We start from the raw sequence: 17,957 nt of genomic DNA, 5'->3' as shown, positions 1-17,957 counted from the left end.
CCCGCCCCCTCCGCTCCCACCGTTCCCAGCATGCTCCGCCCCTCTCCCTTTCCCTAGCCCGCCTCCGCCCGTGATGCCCCGCGCTCGGCGGCGGTTTCCAAGACAACGCGTTTCCGGCGTGGCGGCCCTCCAGTGGTCCGAGATGGGGTGGTGGTATGTGGTGGTGCCGCTGCTCCTCTTCCTGGGCCAGGAGGCAGCGCAGGGCCCCGACCCGGGATCTCGCCCTCCGCCCCAGCCCGAGTCTACCCAGGGCCCCGACGCTGGGCCCACTCCGGACCGCGACCCCGGGCCCACCCCGGGCTCCACGGACTACAGGCCCTTGACCCAGGTCAGCGAGCTCGCTGAGTCCTCTTCTCGGTCTCTCCAAACTGAGACCCCGAAGCTCCCGGAGGAGAAGGTGCATAATTTCCTGAGGCCCATCTCGGTCACTAATGGTGGGTACTAAGGAGGCGGAGGCTGGTCAGCGAGCAGGCGTGGTCCAGACCCAGAGGCTGACAGCAGCACTTATTGAAAGCCTGCTGTATGCGTGGAGGGCTCTCTCTGTGGAGGAGGGAGGGAGGGAGGTAGGGAGGGAGGCTGGCTGGTTCTGAGGAGGAACTGAGGCCCAGGGGGTGAGACTCCTCCGTGCAGATACATCGGCTGATGCCAGAGCATCTATTAAGTGTCTGGTGTATGAAGAGCTCTCTCCAGATATACGAAAACAAAAATGAATCTTAGAAGTGAATCTTTTTTTAGTTAAAATTGTTTTTCATGCAAAACACATTTCTATATTAGTCGTCTTGTGAAAGAAAATAGAACAAAAAAAACTTCAAGAAAAATAAAGTAAAAAGAAAAGTATGCTTCACTCTCTATTCAGACACCATCAGTTTTTTCTCTGGGGATGGATAACATTTTTCATCATAAGTCCTTCAGAGTTGTCTTGGATCATTGTATTACTGAGAATAGCCAAGTCATTCACAGCTGATCGTTTTACAATATTGCTGTTACTTTGTACACACTACATTTGACTTTGCATCAGATTATGTAAGTTTTTCTAGGTTTTTCTGAGAGCATCCTGCTCATCATCTTTTATAGCACAATAGTATTCCATCATAATCACATACCACAATTTGTTCAGCCATTCCCCAATTGATGGGCATCCACTCACTTTCCAATTCTTTTCCTCCAGAAAAGAACTGCTATAAATATTTTTGTACATTTAGGTCCTTTTCCTTTTTTATACCTTTTTGGATACAGACTTAGTAGTGGTATTGCTAGGTCAAAGGGTAATCATGGTTTTAGAGTCCTTTGGACATAGTTCCAAATTATTCTACAGAATGGTTGAATTAGTTCACAGCTCTACCAACAGTGCATTAATGTCGCATTTTCCCTATATCCCCTCCAACATTTGTCATTTTCCTTTTTGTCCTATTAGCCAGTCTAATAGGTGTGAGGTAGTAGCTAAGAATTGTTTTAGTTTGCATTTCTCCAACCAGTAATGATTTAGAGCATTTTTTCATATGGCTATAGATATTTCCTAGTCTTTATTCTCTCTCACCTTTTACCCTGTCCCTCCTCAAAAGTATTTTGCTTCTGATGACCACATCCCCCAATCTGCCCTCCCTTCTATCACCCCCACCCCTTTCTCTTATCCCCTTCTCCATATACTTTCCTGTAGGATAAGATAGGTTTTTATACCCAATTGAATATGTATGTTATTGGGGCAGCTAGGTGGTACAGTGTAAAGCACCGGCCCTGGATTCAAGAGGACCTGAGTTCAAATCTAGCCTCAGACACTTTGACACTTGCTAGTTGTGTGACCCTGGGCAAGTCACTTAACCCCCATTGCCCCACAAAAACAAACAAAAAAAGAATATGTATGTTATTCCCTCTTTGAGCCAATTAAGATGAGAGTAAGGTTCACTCATTCTCCCCTTCCCCCATCTTCCCCTCCAGTGTAAAAGCTTTTTCTTGCCTCTTTTATGTGAGATAATTTGCCCCATCTTTCCTTTCCCATTCCCCTTCTCCCAGTGCATTCCTCTCACCCCTTAATTTTATTATGAAAGCATTATCCCTTCATATTCAACTCATACCTGTGCTCTCTGTCTATATATACTCCTTCTAACTTCCTAATATTGCGAAAGTTCTTAGGAATTACAAGTGTCATTTTCATTTGTAGGAATGTAAACAGTTAAACCTTATTAAGTCCCTTATGATTTCTCTTTTCTGTTTACCTTTTTATGCTTCTCTTGAGTCTTATATTTGAAAGTCAAATTATCTATTCAGCCCTGGTGTTTTTATGCTTGAAAGTCCTCTATTTAATTGAATTTCCATTTTCCCCCTGAAGGATAATATTCAGTTTTGCTGGGTTAGTTTGATTATTTTTCCCCCAAGGCAATGGGGGGTTAAGTGACTTGCTCAGGGTCACACAGCTAGTAAGTGTTAAGTGTCTGAGGCTGGATTTGAACTCTAGTCCTCCTGGATCCATAACTGGTGCTTTATCCACTGCACCACCTAGCTGCCCCCAGGGTAAGTGATTCTTGGTTCTAGCTCCTTTGCCCTCTGGAATATAATATTCCCGAGCCCTCTGATTCTTTAATGTAGAAGCTGCTAAATCTAGTTGGGGCCAAATTTAATATGGGGAGAGTTAATTGGGTGGCTCACTGTATTATTGGGGTTCAGAAAATAATGAGGAACCTCTAGGTCCAAAGCTTCCTCCCCTTTGAACTGCCTTTTTACTTATTTCTCCCAGGCCAATAAGAAAGGAGCTTAACAGCTTCTTTTCCACAAACAAATCAGGTTTTATTAATGGGAATAAAATACACAGCAGTGGTGAAATTAATAAAGTCAAGAACAAGGGAATAGAGAAAAAGAAAAATGGATACTCTCCCTAACTCTAGCAAAGGCCTATACAATCCCCAAACTCACTTCCAGCTCAGCTAATTCAAAGAGCCAGACTCGTTTTATTAACTCACCACTTGGGGTCCATAGTTTCAATAGGCAATAGCTTTTGTTACCAGACTGTGGCTCTATGGTATTTGAATTATTTTTTTCTGGCTGCTTGAAATATTTTCTCCTTGACCTAGGAGTTCTGAATTTGGCTATAATATTCCTGGGAATTTTCATCTTGGGATCTCTTTCAGGAGTGAGCAGTGGATTCTTTCAATTTCTTTCTTACTGTTTGGTTCTAGAATATCAGGGCAGTTTTTGCGGGGCAATGGGGGTTAAGTAACTTGCCCAGGGTCACACAGCTAGTAAGTGTTAAGTGTCTGAGGCCGGATTTGAACTCAGGTACTCCTGAATCCAGGGCCAGTACTCTATCCACTGAACCACCTAGCTGCCCCCTGATCATCTCTTAAAAGATCACGTCTAGGCTCTTTTTTTGTTTTGTTTTGTTTTGATTTTTTTGCGGGGCAATGGGGGTTAAGTGACTTGCCCAAGGTCACACAGCTAGTAAGTGTCAAGTGTCTGAGGCCGGATTTGAACTCAGGAACTCCTGAATCCAGGGCCGGTGCTTTATCCACTGCGCCACCTAGCGGCCCCCCCCCCTCGGCTCTTTTTTTGATCATGTCTTTCTGGTAGCCCAATTATTTAAAAATTATCTCTCCTAGATCTGTTTTTCAGGTTAGTTGTTTTTCCAGTGAGATATTTCACATTGTCTTTTATTTTTTTTTTTCATTCTTTTGGTTTTGTTTTGTTTCTTGATTTCTCATAAAATCATTAGCTTTCATTTGCTCATCCTAATTTTTAAGGAATTATTTTCTTCAGTGAGCTCTTGTACCTAATTTCCCATTTGGCCAATTCTACTTTTAAAGGTTTTTTTTTTTTCCCCAGTGAATTTTTGTGCCTCTTCCCCCCCCCCCCCCCATTTGGCCAGTTCTGCTTTTCAAGGTGTTCTTCTCCTCATGGACTTTTTATACCTTAAAAAAAATTTTTTTTTAAACCATTTGGCTTAGTCTGGTTTTTAAGGTGTTATTTTCTTCACTATTTTTTGTCTCTTTTCATGATTTTCTTGCATCACTCTAATTTCTCAATTTTTACTCTATCTCTCTTACTTGATTTTCTTTTTTTTTTTTTAGTGAGGCAATTGGGGTTAAGTGACTTGCCCAGGGTCACACAGCTAGTAAGTGTTAAGTGTCTGAGGCCGGATTTGAACTCAGGTACTCCTGACTCCAAGGCCAGTGCTCTATCCACTGCGCCATCTAGCTGCCCCTCTCTTACTTGATTTTCAAAGTCCTTTTTGAGCCCTTCCATCGCCTGGGACCAATTCATATATATATATATATATATTTTTTTTTTTTGGGAGGCTTTGGAGGTAGGAGCTTTGACTTTGCTCTTTTCTTCTGAGTGTGTTTTGATCTTCCTTCTCTCCACAGTAACTCTCTGTGGCCAGAATTTTTTCTGTTGTTTGCTCATTTTCCTAGTCTACTTCTTGACTTTTAAATCTTTATTAAAGTGGGGTTCTGTTTCCAGCGTGAAGGGTGCACTGTCCCAAGCTTCAGGGGTTTTGTGCAGTTGTTTTCAGAGATACTTCTAGCAACCTGTAATTTTCAGTTCTTCCAAAGTAGTATGATCTAAGGAGATGTATGTTTACTACTTTCCTGGCCTGTGCTCTGGTCTGTGAGGGACCACAAGCATACTTTTCTGCCCTGGAACTGTTATGAAGGTCTCTGTAACCCTGGTGGCCACAAGTTCTGTTGTGCTAATAATGCTCCTCTCCCTGGGATTGCCCCCCAGAACTGTGACCTGGATCTAAGCATGGGCAAAGCAACGGAGTCCTGCCCCCAGTGCCAGCAAGGAGACCCCGCTAATTTCCTTTTGATCAGTTGTTTGATTCCTTTACCGTCTGTGGGATGAGAGCTCTGGAAGCAGCTGTTGCTGCTGCTGATTCATTAGCTCCCAAGGCCGGCTCCTAGGTTGCTGGGGTTTGTGCTGGTGCGGCCTTCGCTGGATTGTGTTCCACTCTCATCCCATTGTGACAGACCTTTCCTGCAGACCTTCTAAGTTGTCTTTGGCTGGAAAATCCCCCCTCCCCCCACTGTGCTTTTGTGGGTTCAGTGGCTCTAAGAGTTTTATAACTTTATTTAAAGGTGTTCAGAGGGGCTGACAGTTCAGTGGCTACTCATGCGATGATCTCACCATTGATAGGCATGGTAGCTTTGACCTGATCTGTTTCCATCCTGAGTCAATTTACTTCTTCTCAGGCTTCCTGCGATGTCAGGTGCTTAGCATATTTGTTCCAGACTTAGACACCCAATGGGCTTTAGCCTTGTGCCCCAGAACTCCCCAACTCCAGTGATCCACCAGCCTTGGCCTCTTTAGTAGCAGGGATTCCAGGAGTATGTCCTGCACCTGCCATGCACTTTTAAAAAAAGAAGACCGTATAGAGATATGTATATACACACATATATATTACTTTAAACATTGGAACAAAATTGTTCTATGTGTGTCCTCATCTGCACCTTTTCCCCTGTGCATTTTGTTTTTGTTTTTGTTTTTTGTTTTGCAGGTCAATGAGGGTTAAGTGACTTGCCCAGGGTCACACAGCTAGTAAGTGTCAAGTGTCTGAGGCCGGATTTGAACTCAGGTACTCCTGAATCCAGGGCCGGTGCTTTACCACTGCGCCATCTAGCTGCCCCTCCCCTGTGCATTTTTATTTATTTATTTATTGGTAGGGCAATTGGGGTTAAGCGACTTGCCCAGGGTCACACAGCTAGTAAGTGTTAAGTGTCTGAGGCTGGATTTGAACTCAGTTCCTCCTGACTCCAGGGCCAGTGCTCCATCCACTGTGCCACCAAGTTGCCCCTCTCCTGTGCATTTTAAAACTTGTTTTATTGAGGTTCTTTGTCAGTTGTTTCCCCCCATATTGTGATTTTGGCTCTCCCCTAAATTGTCTTCCTGGTTCAGCTTATTTTAGTCTGTATTTCTCAGAATATCATAGTAATTTCTTATAGCACAATAAAATTTATTATGTTCCTTTACCACCATTTGTTCATACATTCTCTAGTTGTTTTATGGCATTATGATGAGGACCTATTTTCTATGCAAATCTTTGCTGCAGCAAAAAATGCCACGTGGTATTCTTGTGCTTGTGGGTTCTTTCTGTCCTTGACCTCCTTAAAGGATACATGCCTAATTGGAATACTGCTGGGTCAGTCAAAGGTTGTGTACTGTTTCCTGGCTTTTTGCTTATAATTGCACGTTGTTTTCCAGAATAGTTGGACTGACTCATAGTTCCACTGACAGTGCATTGGTCTGTCTGTCCTCCCACAACACTTCCATTAATTGCAGTTTTCTTCTTTTGTCTTCCTTGACAGTCTGGTAGGTGTGACATGGAACCTCTGAATTGTTTTAACTTTCATTTTTCTTCTTATTGGTGATTTGGAATATTTTCTTTCATATGGATATCTTACCTCTTTGTGAGGTACACTGACATCATGTTCAGCCTCAGTTTCCTCGTTCATCATTATTTTTTTACAAGTTGGATCACCTTTATGCTAAAGCATACATTTCACTTTCCATAGACTGTCTAGTGTATGTACTCTCTATAACAGTGTAAATAAAGTCAGACATTGAGAGACAATAGAACTCTGGTCAAATATAATGATTAGTGTTACTCTTGTATTATAAAAAATTAAGCAATACCTCCCTTCCTTTCTGTTAACAATATACTGTGGGGAATGTACTTGGTTGTTATTGGTTGTTTTTTTTTCCTGTACTTTTTTTTTAAAGTTTTGAGTTCCAAATTCTATTTCTCCCTTTCCTCCCCCTTCCCTGAGAGAGTAAGCAATCTGATATAGGTTATATGTGTGTAATCATGTAAAACGGAATGTACTTTGAAGGAGGCATTATTTGGGTGTTGGGAAAATATCAATAGATTTAAAAAATGACAATCTAGTATATTCCTGCTCTAACTGGTTAACTTGTAACACTCAATTCTCTATTCTTTTTTTTTTTAAAATAGTGGGCAATGGGGGTTAAGTGACTTGCCCAGGGTCACACAGCTAGTAAGTGTCAAGTGTCTGAGGCCGGATTTGAACTCAGGTCCTCCTGAATCCAGGGCCAGTGCTTTATCCACTGCGCCACCTAGCTGTCCCCAGACTCAATTATCTAAAAACAGCATTAGAATAATTTATATGTAACTTTGGAAGTTATCAGATTTTGTCTTAGTAAAGTATATGGTACAGAGGCAGCATGTCATAGTGGATAGCTTAGCTTCAAAGCCAGAAAGATCTGGGTTCAAGTTCTGCCTCTGAGACATGCAGAGCAAATCCCCGAACTTTTCAGGCCTCTAGGCTACTCTTTATGACTATGAGCCCCAGAGAAGGTGCTGACTTGTATTGGTGGAGGGAGTTTTCTCACCTAGGAGTTTCCTGTACCAATGAAATAACAGCTGCTGCCCCTCTTTTAAAGGACATGATGTATTAAAATCCCTGTGGTACTTCCTACCAACATATGTGACTTTTTGTTGACCTGCTCTGTTTTCTCTAGTTTCTACACTGTGTGTGTGTGACCTGTTAGCAGAAGAATGCGATATTAATTGCTGCTGTGATCCTGACTGCAGCGCCACAGATTTCAGTCTTTTCTCAACATGCTCCATTCCAATTGTCTCGTAAGTTAATAATTTTGGTGAATGTAGAACTTTCTGATCGACACTCAACACTTATCCCTCCAGTGCCTGCTCATCCTCTATGCTTCCTGAGACATCTTCAGAGAGTATTTACTCCACGTGTGGAGGCCTTCTTTTTGTTCTTTTACCATTTCCAGGATGCTTGTATATCATTTCAACTGTTTATCCATTGTCTGAAAACTTTGTCCCTGGAAGGAAAATCAAAATCTGTTTTCCTGAATTGGGGGGTTATTTCAGATAATTTCAAGTAAGGCATTTTATAACATCTATAAGCTATTTTTGTTAACACCTTATGGAAAGAAGTACCGTTGGATTTCATACAATTTTTACTGATATGACAAAGAATTCAGTAGATAGAAAGGCTTTATCTAGACTTTTATGATAGATAAATTTCCAAAAAATTCTGGCAGTTCACATTGTACATGAGAACAGTGGAAAACAGTGTTCCCAGAAGATTAGAATTTGAAGAATTGGGGCAGCTAGATGGCACAGTGAATAGAGCACCGGCCCTGGAGTCAGGAGTACCTGAGTTCAAATCTGGCCTCAGACACTTAACACTTGCCGGCTGTGTGACCCTGGGCAAGTCACTTAACCCCAATTGCCTCACAAAAAAAAAAAAAGAATTTGAAGAATCTATCTTGAATTATCTGTATACAAGTACATCAAATTTCAAAGCTTTAAAAAAAGCACACAGAAGATGATAAAAAAAATAATAATTATTATTTTCTCACAGTAGGCAGGACTCTCAATGTGTTGGGGGTCTTTCTCAGGTTCTCTTGACAATACGTGGGTATTAGCAGAACATGCCAGCTGTCCATCAGTTACCTCTTCTACTTATTTTCCTAAAGGAATTAATGATAAATACAGGTGAGGCTTCTGTGTTGTCCAGAAACCTTTGGCCTGTCTTACTCTTTTTTTTGTTGTTGTTGTTTGTTTGTTTGGGTTTTTTTGTTTGTTTTTTTGGTGAGGCAACTGGGGTTAAGTGATTTGCCCAGGGTCACACAGCTAGTAAGCGTCAATGTGTCTGAGGCTAGATTTGAACTCAGGTCCTCCTGAATCTAGGGCTGGTGCTCTATCCACTGTGCCACCTAGCTGCTCCCCGTCTTACTCTTAAACCAAATTTTCCAAAATATTTTTGTCATTCTCTCCTGCACATATGCATTGAAGTCATAGGCATCAAAATCCATTTTGATTTAATGGGAAGGTCGGTCTTCCTGAGCTCTTCTTTTGCCTGGTTGTTGGCCATGCATGAAATGGTCTACTTCTTTACCTCTACCTCTTGGAATCCTTGGTTTCTTTCAAGACTCAGCTAAAGTAGCACCTCCTTCATGAATCCTTTCCTGGTCCTTCCAAGTACAAAGGCCTTCCCTCCAAGGTTACCTTGTGTTTGTTTTGTATTCATTGTTTCCCATGCTTTAATGCAAGCTTCTGGAAGGTAGGAACTGTTGTCCCCTTTGTCTTTGTATCCTTAGAACCTAGCTGTGTGCCTAGTCTCTGAAATGCCTGAGTGACTGAGGAGTAGACTTTCTCTGTCTCTTCATCTTCTGTGACAGAGATGGGAATGGAAGCTACCATCAGTTTTGTAAATAGGAGATAACTAAATGTCTTAGGAAATGATATTTATTTTTTACATTTCCACATTAATCATTCTGTGAAAGAAAACATAGACAAAAAAATCCTCAAGAAGAAAAAAGTTTAAGAAAAGTATGCTTCAATCTGTACTCAGATACCCTCAGTTCCTCCTCTGGGGATGGATAGCATTTTTCATAAGTCTTTCAGAGCTGTCTTGGATCATTGTGTTGCTGAGAATAGCCAAGTCATTCACAGCTGATCATCTCACAATATCGCTGTTACCTTCTACACAGTACATTTCACTTTGTATCAACTCATGTAAGTCTTTCCAGGTTTTTTCTGAGAGCATCCTGCTCATCATTTCTTATAGCACAATAGTTAGTTTCATCATAATCACATACCCCAATTTGTTCAGCCATTCCCCAATTGATGGGCATCCTCTCACTTTGCAATTTTTTTTTGCCACCAGAAAAGAACTGCTATACATATTGTTGTACATTTAGGTCCTTTTCCTTTTTGTTTTTTATCTCTTTGGATACAGGCCTAGTAGTGGTATTGCTAGGTCAAAGAGTATGCATGGTTTTATAGTCCTTTGGGCATAGTTCCAAATTGCTCTATAGAATGGTTGAATTAGTTCACAACTCTACCAACAGTGCATTAATGTCTCATTATTCCCACATCCTCTCCAATAGGAAATGATATTTCTTGTTGCCTTTAGATGCATGATAAAGCCAACTCCTCCAACTCCTTTATTTTCCTTTCCATGGAAAACTTGTTAACATTATTTCTATTTATCTGCAACTTTTTTTTCTTCTCATTTCATTTATAGCAAGATGGATGTGATTTTTATCCATCCATTCATTGAACACAGATCTCATAGAGTGCCAGTATATAAATTAATGCTTATGGACAGGATAAAAATTGTGATTCATAGCCCCGCAAGAAAAGAAGAAGAAGAAAGAGGAGGAGGAGGAGGAGGAGGAAGAAGAAGGAAGAAGAAGAAGAAGAAGATCTGGATCATTGGTCAACAAGACTGGGATAGCACGGTTTGTCCCATAGAACGCCGGAGATTCCAGATGGCCTTTCCAAAAATAATTTTGCACGCAATCAACTTTTCTTCATCCCTGGGTGGAGGAGACTGTCCATACCATTGAGAGTAAAAAGTTTATCAAACACTTAGACAGAGACAGACATATAAACACATCTATACTTATCCAAAGGTGATCGAAAATTCAAATGAGAAGTTTCAGATTGAGGAGAGAGTCACAATCTCAACTTGGAATTTCTCAGGAAAGGCCCTTTTCCTTGGTGGTCAAGTGTCACCTATTGAGTGCTCAAAGGAAAGAGCATTTCCCAGGAGACTTCAAGTCAGATCTGTCTCTGACCTTACATATCCCTTCATGGTTTCTCCAAAACAGTTACGATAACAAATATGAGAGACATTGTTTCTGGGTAATTAATCAATTTATTAATAGGCTGAGAGGTTATTAATAAAAGGATGGCCAGTGGATCTCAAACCAAAGGCAAAAGTGGCAGTGGACTCACAGTTTATATACTCTTCGCAAAGAAATCTAATTGGTTAACAGCAATCAAATCTAATTGGTTGACATAATTGGAGGTGGGTTGCATTAAAACGAGGTCTGGGGATAGTGACTTAGGGTACTCAAATCTTGGTCAAAAAGACATCAGAGATGAGGATTGATTGATGATGACGATGATAAAAATATGGTACCTACTTTGCTGGGCTATTGTGAAGAAAATTCTTTGTCGAGTATAGGGTACTATATAAATGTTATCTATTGCTGTTGTTGCAATAATCAACCTCATGGGTTTATTGTAAGGAAACCTCTCTTTAAAGTATTATATAAATGTAGTTTACTATTAAAAAAATTATGAGCAGGATGCTATCAGAAAAACCTGGAAAGACTTACACAAGCCGATGCAAAGTGAAATGTACTGTATACAAAATAACAGCAATATTGTAAAATCATCTGCTGTGAATGATTTAGTTATTTACAGCAAAACAATGATCCAAGACAGCTCTTAAGGACTTAGGAAAAATGCAATCCATCTACAGAGAAAGAACTGATGGTATCGGAATACAGATTGAAGCATAATTTTTTTTGTTCCTTTTTCTGAAGTTTTTTTTGTCTGTTTTCTTTCACAACCTGACTAATGTGGAAATGTTTTGCATGACTACACATGTATAACTTATATTGAATTGCTTGAGTTCTTAAGGGGGGGTGGGGAAGGATGAAGGAAGAGAATTTGGAACACAAAGTTTTTAAAAATTGATATTAAAATTTGTTTTTACATATAATTTGGGAAAATAAAATTTCAAATTAAAAAGACATCAAAGAAAGAATGTAGATCCCACTCAAACAGATCTGAGCATAGTAGTTTCCACGTGGGTGTGATCTAGTGCAAGAAAGTTAGTCCAAATCTTATCAGTAAAGTCCTTTAGAAAAAACTTATTTAAGTTTTTTAAGTTTTTTAAGGGGGGCTGTTTTTAGCTAAATTATTGGGGGCCAGACTAGGTTTTTCTAAAATATTGCTTCTATAATTATAGGCTATTTTACCTGTTTAGGCAGTAAGCATTTATTATTGTTATTATTATTATTTTTTTGGTGGGGTAATGAGGGTTAAGTGACTTGCCCAGGGTCACACAGCTAGTAAGTGTCAAATGTCTGAGGCCGGATTTGAACTCAGGTACTCCTAACTCCAGGGCCGGTGCTCTATCCACTGCGCCACCTAGCTGCCCCTGAGTAAGCATTTATTATTAAAGTATATTAAATGTTAGTAAAGAATTGACCTTGTGGCATTTAACACAAGCAGAAAAAAATCCCATTGCTGTATTGTCTCTAAGAGAGCACATGGCCTCAAGCCGCGTTCAGAAGTCCTAATTACCAACTCTGGCCTAAGAGCAGAGCCCTCCCCAACCAGATAGCCTTATGAGCCTAGAGTGTGAGCCTAGAATGGTGTTCACCTTGTGGTCTGAGTCTTTTTCCTCTTCCAATAGAGGTGTCTTTTACACACTGATCAAAGCTAATTGGCTAGCATCATTCAGTTCCATTGGTTGATGCGACCTGAGGGTGGCCCATATTAAAATGAGCTATACCACGATGACATCAAAGTCTAGTGGGAGACAGACTGACATTCCAGAGGGCAAAGGCACAATCAGATAGGTGTAGTTTCCATCTCCATTCTTTGTACGCCCTGCACAGGATTAGGCCCTGAGTTTAGCTGAACCTTCCAAAGTAGGGGTGAAGAGAGAAAGGGCCCACCCAAAAACCCCATTTTTTTGTTTGTTTTTAGTGAGGCAATTGGGGTTAAGTGACTTGCCCAGGGTCACACAGCTAGTAAGTGTTAAGTGTCTGAGGCTGGATTTGAACTCAGATACTCCTGACTCCAGGGCCGGTGCTCTATCCACTGCGCCACCTAGCTGCCCCGAAAACAAAACAAAACATTGTTAATAATTATTTTCTCACAAAACCTGAAAGACTTAGAAAGGGGGAGTACTGAACCTTCCCAAGATAGAGATTATTAGTAATTATCACACTTCCATGTTCTGTTATCCCATTAATTTTATCTTGGTTTTTAATGCTCACTTGTATCACAAGGCTCTAGCATATGTTTCATATTGTACTAAATTTCTTGGTGGTTATTTATACTTGTCTAGATTTTTTTCTCTAATTATAGGAAAGACAGAATTAAAAATGTCAGACCCAGGGCAGTTAGGTGATGAAGTGGATAAAGCACCGGCCCTGGATTCAGGAGGACCTGAGTTCAAATGTGGTCTCAGACACTTGACACTTACTAGCTGTGTGACCCTGGGCAAATCACTTAACACTAATGGCCTCCCTCCCCCCCCCCCAAAAAAAAAAGTCAGATCTTTTAACAGTGAATAAACTTGCCAACAATGAATCTATTTCATATTTTTACAATAGTCTCTGTAGAGCTGCTAACATACTAAATATGTTATAGCTTTAAACTAGTCTTGCCAAAATTGTCTGTGTTGTAGACTTTAGAGCCTTTTTTTTTCATTTTCAGAGGTGACAGTCATTTCTGCGTTCAGAAGACAGCCATATATGACATGAATTTTACAGCACATCCACCTACAAGACTATTTCAGTTAGTTGAGCAAAGCAATCCATCTCTTTTCTGCATCCACACTTTAAACTGTAAGTATCTGATGAAAAATGTATTTAGTTAAGACACAGGAGAAAAGTTTCCTTTAAACTTCTTTTGTGGCAAGAATAAAGTCTGAATTCAGGATCCAAGTGATCTAACCCTCCTCATGATATAGCTTGGGTACAAGGGAATTATTCATCCTCTTCAGGGTGTCCTTTGCAAATCTCTTAAAGGGCCCCAACATAACTGCATATTAATGGATTTTGTTTATATTTTCCTAATTTGTAATATACCAAGCTATCTGGATTTTTTTTCCCTGAATGTTTTTTTTTAAGATTTGACTTCCTCTTTGTTGTAATGGTACAGCTTTGACTAGTAGCTGTAGTTCCTATTTCCTTTTTCACTTTTATTTTTATTAAAGAGATTTGCATAAAAACAACATTTATTTTTATCAGTTCATTTAGCCTTGATCAAGGTACATTTTCAGAGAAAAGGTACTGAAAATGCCTCTAGGACTTGAGAGATTAGAGAGACCAGGGATATTCATTTATGTCACTGTCTAGCTATTGTTTAAAAATATTTTTCAGCTATGTTTTTATCAGAATGATATTAAGATTTTGATTCAACTTTTTCCTCATAATTAGGAGAGAGCAAGGATTTAAGATACTGCTTTGTAACTTAGAACACGAAATAATGGCACTGTGAATCATTTTCCTACTCGCTGACATATTCAAGGATACACAGCCCATTTTCCTTCTTTTGGTTTGTAGGACACAGAAGAGTCATACTCAGTTGCCTTTAAAAAAAAATTAGTTATGGGGTGAGGGGAATAATCTCTCCCTTTTCCTGCATGAGAGGTAAAAATAAATTCTTTTATATCCACACAAACTTAGAGGGGGCTTCCTTCTCTGAGGTGGTTTATTGATCCAGCCATAGGTTGGAGAGCAGAGCTGACCTTAAGTGATTTTTGTACATGCCTGCATTGTGCTGTTGGACGAGAGAACACAGGAGCCATATTCACTTTCTCTCCATGTTGTGATGAGAAGTATGCTTCACACTCTGTCATGTGCACTTGCCCAGATTTAAGCAGGTGGAACAGCAGAATGATATGTCAGAATTGTAAGGGGCCTTGCAAATCATATGGTGGAGCCTCCTCATTTTACAGAAGAGGAAACTGAGTCTCATGGAGATGAAGTGACAGGGATATAGAAGAGAACTCCATGGAGATAGGTGGATTTCACACGTTGGTGCATTTCATCTTTTATGAGCTTTAATTTTGTTTGATGGTACATTCTTGAAAAGCTTTTATGTTGACATTGACATGCTTTCTTTCACAACAGATAAAGTTGCATTATCCTTTATTACTCCTGAATTCCCCAGTGAGAATAATTTTGATAATTTCTTGAAAAAATCTAGTAATTTTGCCATCACTAAAGAACCAGACATTTTTCACCCAACTGCTACTAAATACACGGTGAGTAAAGAGGCTGCTTTTAGTAAAGTCTCCTTTCTAAGAGATACAGATTCTGACACTGAGAAATTTACCTTTATCTATATTACTTGTTGTAGTACTGACTGACTTATATGCTTCCTTAAGGCAGGGATCTTATCTAATTTCATATTCTCATCTCTACTGTTTAGCATGGTATCTGGCACATTGTGGGGGCTCAAAACATGTTTTTGAATTGAATTGAATCTTTCAAGATGTTGTCAGGAAAGCTAGTCTTGTGATAATACAAATTTTCCATTATGAACTTAAGTTTCGTAACTAATATAGACGTGCTAACCAAAACACAAGAAACAAACACTTTGGTAGGATGGCAAAAATAGGTCTTTAAAACTTACATTAAGTATATACTTTGGCCATTCTGGGTTGCACACTAGGTGAGGAAGGCTGTCCGGTAGCTGAACTCTCTCCTCTTTAGGTAATGTAGGGCTTCTGAACTCTGCTTGGAGCCATGTGCTCTCTCTTAGAAACATTATGGTGCCGGGGGGTTTCAGTTTGTGTTAAATGCAGTCAGTGCTCTCCTAACATTTAATATGATTTAATAAATGCTTACTACCTAAACAAAAAAGTATATAGTTCTTCTCTTATAGTTATTGTCATTTTTCTTGGCCTCAGCAAAATACAGGAAAATACTTGTGTTATGATATTATTAGAGTAGGGCTAACTTTTCATGTTTGAAGTCCTCTTTTCAAATCTGACTTTCTAGTCTTTGAGGACTGGAATAGCTCCTACCACTCACCTGGCCAGCCATTCAAATGCTAGGATCTAAACTAGTTTGCCAGTCCCAGAAGGCATGACTGATTCTCCTTAGCCAAACCCAATACAACTCCAAGATAACATTACCTCATTTCATCCAGTGTCCTTCATGCTTTCCCAATTGAGCAAGGAATTTTTCTGCATCTACATTGGTTCAGTAGAGGTATTCTCACCTTATAAAGGTACCAGGGCTAGAGTATTTGTTAATTATATTAAGTTTGGTCAGGGTAATTAATTGATTGATTCAATTGACTCTCACCCCATGCACTTCATTTTATTATTCCCCCCTTTCTTTTTATTTGTATAGTATAACATTAGTTTTTAAATTTTCAGTTCCAAATTCTCTCTCTTCCCTCTCTCACCCATTGAGAAGGAAAAAAAAGATGATACTCATTATCCATAAGAAGTCATACAAAACACATTTCCATATAAACCATGTTGCACAAAGCAAAACAAAAAAGTGAAAAAATGTGTTTTAGAGTACTTTACCACAATTTTCTAGGCAAGTTGATTATAGGAACTATCATCAAAAATAACAAAGACCTAGGAATCTCAGTTTTAGTATGTATGGAGAGCAGGGTGAAGGTGACAGTGACCTGAATAGACTGTGTGATAGTTGTCTTTCTCTCCTGACAAAGAAAGTGCTATACAGGATCAAGGTACAAACCCATTTCCTTCCTAGAAGGGAAGGCAAAGGGGCTACACAAGTGCCTCACCTTTCTACAGTTTTTTTCCCCAGTGAGAATAAAATGTTCTTTAAAAAAAAAAAGAAAGAAAAAAAATGTTTCAATCTGCACTTAGACTTCATCAGTCTAACAATTTATGACCAAACAAGACATAGAGAATATTATGAAATGCAAAATGGATGATTTTGATTACATTAAATTAAAACGTTTTTGGACAAACAGAAGCAATGCAGCCAAAATTAGAAGGGAGGCAGAAAGCTGGGAAACAATTTTCACAGCCAGCATTTCTGATAAAGGCCTCATTTCTAAAATATATACAGAACTAAATCATATTAAAAGAATGCAAGTCATTCCCCAGTTGAGAAAGGGTCAAAGGATATGAACAGGCAGTTTTCAAATGAAGAAATCAAAGCTATCTATTGCCATATGAAAAAATGCTCTAAATCACTATTGATTAGAGAAATGCAAATTACAACAACTCTGAGGTACCACCTCACTCCTATCAGATTGGCTAATATGACAAAAAAGGAAAATAATGAGTGTTAGAGAAGCTGTGGAAAAATTGGAACGTTGGTGGAGCTGTGAACTGATCCAACCATTCTGGAGAGCAATTTGGAACTGTGCCCAAAGGGTGATAAAGCTGTGCATACCCTTTGACTCAGAAATATCATTCTTAGGTCTTTATCCCAAAGAGATCATTAAAAAAAAGGGAAAAGGAGCCACATGTACAAAAATATTTCTAGCAGCTCTCTTTGTGGTGTCCAAGAATTGGAAATTGAGGGATGCCCATCAGTTGGGGAATGGCTGGACAAGTTGTGGTTTATGAATGTCATGGAATACTATTGTGCTGTAAGAAATGATGAGCAGTCAGATTTCAGAGAAACCTGGAAGGACTTACATGAACTGATGCTGAGTGATGTAATGATTGGAATGACGCCACCTACTGGAGACTTGCTGTGGAGAGCTCCACCATGAGGAAAATGCCTCAGAGGCATTGTGGCTTTTCCTTGGCGTCAGGAAATGACGCTTGCTCATGGGTGCTGTCTATCAAGTCTACCAGCCAATCAACTGGAGGAGCCTCCTATGGTCTGGGAGGAGACAGGAAGGAGGAAAGGGAGCCTGCGCAGAGAGCGCGGGCCTTTTTGGCTTCCGGACTTGATGGTGGTGGCGGCAGAGGACTTCACAGGAGATTTGAGGAAAGATAGGAATGCCAGACTGTTAGAATTCTGTTCTCAATCTTTTTCTTTCTATTTTCCAATAAACCCTTAAAAACCTAAACTCGTTTTATCAGTGATTTTTAGTCAGTTTCCCCCAAACTGGGGGAACACATTAGAATCCACATTTAGAATCTTAAATTACACAGTGAGATGAGCAGAACCAGGAGGACATTGTACACAGTATCAACAACACCGTGTGATGATCAACTGTGACAGACGACTCTTCTCAGCAATACAATGATCCAAGATAATTCCAAAGGATTCGTGATGAAAAATGCTCTCCAAATCCAGAAAAAAAGAACTGTGGAATCTAGATGCAGATTGAACCATACTGTTTCTACTTTTTTTTGTTTTTTGAGATTTTTCCCCTTTTGTTTCATAACATGACTAATGCAGAAATATGTTTAATGTAATTATACATATATAACCTATATCAGATTGCTTTCTGTCTTGTGGAGGGATGAGGGGAGGGAGGGAGG

At 39.8% G+C, this 17,957-nt stretch overlaps 1 protein-coding gene across 3 annotated transcripts in view; it reads left to right on the top strand.

Annotated features, from left to right (window-relative positions):
* The window catches only part of TCTN1 (tectonic family member 1), a 54,098-nt gene continuing 36,141 nt past the window's right edge, over nucleotides 1-17,957 (top strand). Inside the window, exons 1-4 of one of the 3 annotated variants that reach the window (XM_043964063.1) lie at nucleotides 1-434; nucleotides 7,471-7,591; nucleotides 13,232-13,362; nucleotides 14,653-14,786. In XM_043964063.1, coding sequence (XP_043819998.1) covers nucleotides 74-434; nucleotides 7,471-7,591; nucleotides 13,232-13,362; nucleotides 14,653-14,786 — 747 coding nt within the window. In that variant the 5' untranslated portion in view covers nucleotides 1-73. The remainder of the gene's footprint in view (nucleotides 435-7,470; nucleotides 7,592-13,231; nucleotides 13,363-14,652; nucleotides 14,787-17,957) is intronic. The other 2 variants (XM_043964055.1, XM_043964071.1) reach the window with 2 other exon arrangements.

The sequence above is a fragment of the Dromiciops gliroides genome, chromosome 1, assembly GCF_019393635.1.
Source record: "Dromiciops gliroides isolate mDroGli1 chromosome 1, mDroGli1.pri, whole genome shotgun sequence".
Taxonomy (NCBI): Eukaryota; Metazoa; Chordata; class Mammalia; order Microbiotheria; family Microbiotheriidae; genus Dromiciops; species Dromiciops gliroides.
The sequence above is the reverse complement of the archived record's forward strand: the minus strand, read 5'-3'. Positions and strand labels throughout refer to the sequence as shown.